At 43.0% G+C, this 4,728-nt stretch overlaps 1 protein-coding gene across 1 annotated transcript; it reads left to right on the forward strand.

Annotated features, from left to right (window-relative positions):
• The first annotated feature begins 1,143 nt into the window (after positions 1 to 1,143).
• Positions 1,144 to 2,121, forward strand: LOC101834138 (olfactory receptor 10V1-like). Its single transcript, XM_005063812.2, has one exon. The coding sequence runs from the start codon at positions 1,144 to 1,146 to the stop codon at positions 2,119 to 2,121; it is 978 nt and encodes a 325-aa protein (XP_005063869.1).
• Positions 2,122 to 4,728: the final 2,607 nt, after the last annotated feature.

Genomic DNA, 4,728 nt, shown 5'->3' on the forward strand with positions numbered 1-4,728 from the left:
ATACTGAAGCTCAGTTGGTTATCAAGCCAACACAAACCAACAGTTATTTGAGTTTGTTCTTTGATTCCCTCCGTCTCTTTTAGCACAATAGTGTTCTTAGCCTAGCTTTTCTGAGTACCCTCTGCAAACATATAGGGAAAGAATATTCTGGCAGCTATGTTTGGCCAGTTTCATTCAACTGAAAATGTTAACCACAATGGCAGGGACATGTTTGAATGTATCTGCAAGTCCTGATTTTAACAAACTCAAGTTTAGATTCATTGAAGTGTCAGTGAGGGCATGAGTGGTGACCAGGGCAATGGAGATTTTAAAAAAGTTATTCCTGAAGTTATATTTTAGAAAAATACTCCATTTTCATGTAAAAATTGTTTTGTGAGTTAGGATTTAGTAATTGGGTATGATAATGCAAGAATAAGAAGTATCCTTTAAAACTCTCAGAATTGAGCAAACAGTTTAAAAAGCATTTAAAAGAGACTACACTGGGTCTATGATATTTTGGTAGGTGAGAATGGGAGCCCTGTACAAGGAGGTTGCAAATACTTTGTAAAGTAGTTGCTGTCAGAAAATGTCTAAAGGAAAAATGTGAAAGAAGACGAAGCACTAGTAAGGCTGATAGTTGGCACAGCATAACTATAAAATTGGATTGTTGAAGATTTAGGAAAAAAGTAACAAAATTCCAAGTCAAAGGACTACTCAGGGTGACAATGTGGCCTTTTTAATTTCTCTGGAATCGGAATACCCACATTTACAACAACAGCGATAAAGGGCAGACTGGTATAGCTTGCCTTCTGAGGTTGGTGTGGGAATTGCATGCATCCATAGAGATCTGTACATATGAGCTATTCTTCTGGTGCATGGAATAGAAGCAAAGCGGCACGAAGCTTGCGAGAAAGCTTTACTCCAGAAGAGGAATAGTGATCAAGCACAGAGTGGAAATCACAAAGAAACATAAATTGAGAACCTCATGCATGTCTGGCATTGGTCTCTGTACTTGTAGACATGTGCTCTCATTTAATTTTCACCAACACTCTGAGGCAGGTGTTATACATTTCTGAATTTTACAGTGAAAATTCTGGAGTCCATATTTCTCAGTGACATGGGCCAGTAACTTTACCCTTAACTTCTTTCCTTGAACTAGGTCTAATGGAGGAGGAAAATCAGACTGGAGTGGTATACTTCCACTTCTGCCCCTTTTCAACCAACTCCACAGTAGCTTCTCTGGTGTTTGTGGGCTTCTTGCTCCTGTATCTAGGAAGCCTCATTGGAAACCTCACCATTGGGCTCACCGTCTGGCAGGATCACTCACTCCATACCCCAATGTACTTCTTCCTTTTTGTGTTGGCCACGCTAGAGCTTGGCTATTCCACCAACATTGCTCCATTGACTCTGGCCAGCATCCTCTCCATGGGGAAGATGCTTATCTCTCTGCCCAGCTGTGGGGCCCAGATGTTCTTCTTCATCCTTCTAGGAGGATCTGACTGTGTCTTGCTCGCCATCATGGCCTATGACAGGTATGTGGCCATCTGTCATCCACTGCATTACAGCCTCATTATGAGCTGGCAGCTGTGTGGGCAGATGACTTTAGGTTCTCTGGGGCTGGGATTCCTATTGTCACTGCCTTTGACCATTCTGATTTGCCACCTTCCATTCTGTGGCCACAATGAAATCTACCACTTCTTCTGCGACATGCCTGCAGTCATGCGCCTGGCCTGTACAGACACCCGCATACATCAGGCAGCTCTCTTTGCCATCAGCATGGCTGCAGTGGCCATTCCTTTTCTCCTTATCTGTCTATCCTATGGTTGCATCGTGGCTACCATCCTGAGGATGAAGTCAACAGAGGGGAAGCGTCGGGCCTTCTCCACCTGCTCCTCACATCTCCTAGTGGTTGTCCTGCAGTATGGGTGTTGCACCCTTATCTACCTTCGCCCAAGTTCCAGCTACACCCCAGAGGAAGGCCGGGCAGTATCTGTTGTCTATACTTTTTTCTCCCCATTGCTGAATCCCTTAATCTACAGCATAAGGAACCAAGAGGTGGCTGTTGCAGTCAAAAGACTTTTGGCAAGAATGTTCTGGCTCAGGAAGCCAGAAACATTCCTTCCCGGGAAAATTATTCACTAAACAAGAGGGACTGATGGAAAGGAAGCTCATAACGAATAAGCAGTGACAATGGAGCAGTAGTTGTGCTCATTATCATCCTGGTCTGTGAAATGCTGATCTCACCATCATCCCCTACTTGTATTTTCAATGACTAAGTCCTGGATTGACTCATGCTGCCCTAAAGAGCCATCTGTTCATCAGAGAAGAAAAGAAGAAATGAATGAACAGAGTGGTGGAACATGGCTGTCATTTTGTCACATTTTAAGTCTTGTAGACACCAATGCATCTAACACATAAATGCTCCTTTGACTTTGCTTTTCAACATTAAAAGTCTACTGAGACCCCCACTTTCTTTATTTTTTCATTTAAATGAGAAACAAGCTTGCTTCATATGTCAATTCTAGCTCCTTCTCCCCTCCTCCCCTACTCCCTCACCAGGCCCCCAGCCCCCCTGCTAATCCCTACTCTGATCCCCTGGGAGGGTGAGGTCCCCCATGGAGGATCTTCAGAATCTGTCATTTCATCCAGGGCAGGGCCTAGGCCCTCCCCCAAGAGTCCAAGCTGAGAGAGTATCCCTCATTGTGGGATGGGCACCCAAAGTCTGTTTGTACACCAGAGATAAATACTACCCAAGGCTTCATAGATTGCCTAGGCCTCCTCACTGACACCACATTCAGGGGGTCTGGATCAGTCCATGCTGTCCTCCCAGCCATCAGTCTAGGGTCCAAGAGCTCCACCTTGTTCAGGTCAGCTGTTTCTGTGGGTTAAACCAGCACAGTCTTGATCCCTTTGCTCATCTGTCCTCCCTTTCTGTCACTGGATTTCAGGAGTTCAGTTCAGTGTTTAGCTGTGTACACCCCACTTTCTTAATGTAATCTTGCCATTATATCTGATAGTGCTCATTAAAAACTGAATTATACTCTTTTTTATAATATTGAGTTTAATATGTCATGATATTAACTCTGCCAAAAAAACTTCTTGAGGCAGAAAAAAGTATTATTCTTTGCATTTTGCACATTGCTAAGGAAATAGTAAGGGCTTAGGATCCATCAAACAAAGTTGAGTCCTAATCTTTCCTTCTTTATTTGTTCCATTATTTTATGTGTTTGGGTGGTTTGTACATATGTATATATGTACACCATGTGCATACCTGGTGCTTAAGGTCAGAAGAGGGTATCAGATCTGCTGGGACTGGAATTACAGATGTTTGTAAGTTGAAAATAAACAGTAATATCTATCTATCTATCTTTGTATCTATCTATCTATGTATCTATGTATCTATCTACCTACCTACCTACCTACCTACCTACCTACCTACCTACCTGTCTATTCTTTGGAGTCAGACAAAGTTACATTTGGCTTGGGCAAGAAAATAGCTTAAGCTCAGGAGATTGGTGGAGCGGGTTAGATGAAGAATTGGGAATACAGAATGATACTTTCAAAGTATCTTTGTTTTTGATTTTTCAAGACAAGGTTTCTCTGTGTAGCTTTGTAGGCCAGACTGGCCTCAGACTCACAGAGATCTGCCTGCCTCTGCCTCCCGAGTGCTGGGATTAAAGGCGTGCGCCACCACCGCCCGGCGATATCTTTCTTAAAAAGATGAGATGGACTGTATCATAGGGCCAAAGTGCTTGCTGTGCAACTTTGGGAATCTGGGTTTGAATCCTGAGTGCCCACATAAAAATCCAGGTATGGCCAATGTGTGCCTGCAGTTTCATGCTTGTGGGGCTGAGGGTGGGGGCAGACAGGTGGATCACTGGGCCTTGCTGGCTCCCATGCCAGTTTTAGGTTCAGAGAAAAGCCTTGTCTCAAGGGAATAAGGGGGAGAGTTGTAGAACAGAACAATTGGTGTCATCTTCTGACCTTAGTGTGTATGAATTGGTGTTCACACCTGTGTACATGTGCATACATACAACACACACACACACTATAAAGAAACCATTTTCTTGTATTTAACTTTTATTTTTATATGTGTTATATATTTAGCATTTATGTGTATGTGTGCATATGCTATTTGAGTGTATGTGCTCTCAGAGGCCAGAAGAGGGTGTTGGAGCTCCTGGAGCTGTACTTATAGGAGGTTGTAGGTCCCTAACATGGGTATTGGGATCTGAACTTGGGTCCTCTGCAAGAGTAGCAAGTGTACTTAACCTCTGAGCCATCTCTCAGCCTCCACCCCATTCTTCTCTTAATTTTACAAATACATCACAATAGTGGTAACAGACCATCTATCCTTTATCTGATGCTACAACGCACAAGTCGGGGAGAACAGAGAAGAAGAACAAGAATTCCTGGGTCTGTGGCCAGGTGAAAACACCAAAATGCACGGGGCCATAAAACCCTTTTCACTAATCCTAATAAGAAGGACATCCAATGAATACTTCATCACTAGTCATGTTATTTGTTGAAATTAATGAAGTCTATTTTAGGGTACTATATCTTCAATAGCTTTTCAAATAAGATTTAAAACAGCTCAAAAATGCTTCTATAAAAGTTAAAATGATGAGGCAGAGGCAGGTGGATCTCTGTGAGTTCGAGGCCAGCCTGGTCTACAGAGTGAGCTCCAGGACAGCCTCCAAAACAATACAGAGAAACCCTGTCTCAAAAAACCAAAAAAAAGTTCAAATG

Source organism: Mesocricetus auratus, unplaced genomic scaffold (genome assembly GCF_017639785.1).
Source record: "Mesocricetus auratus isolate SY011 unplaced genomic scaffold, BCM_Maur_2.0 Super-Scaffold_4256, whole genome shotgun sequence".
Lineage (NCBI taxonomy): Eukaryota > Metazoa > Chordata > Mammalia > Rodentia > Cricetidae > Mesocricetus > Mesocricetus auratus.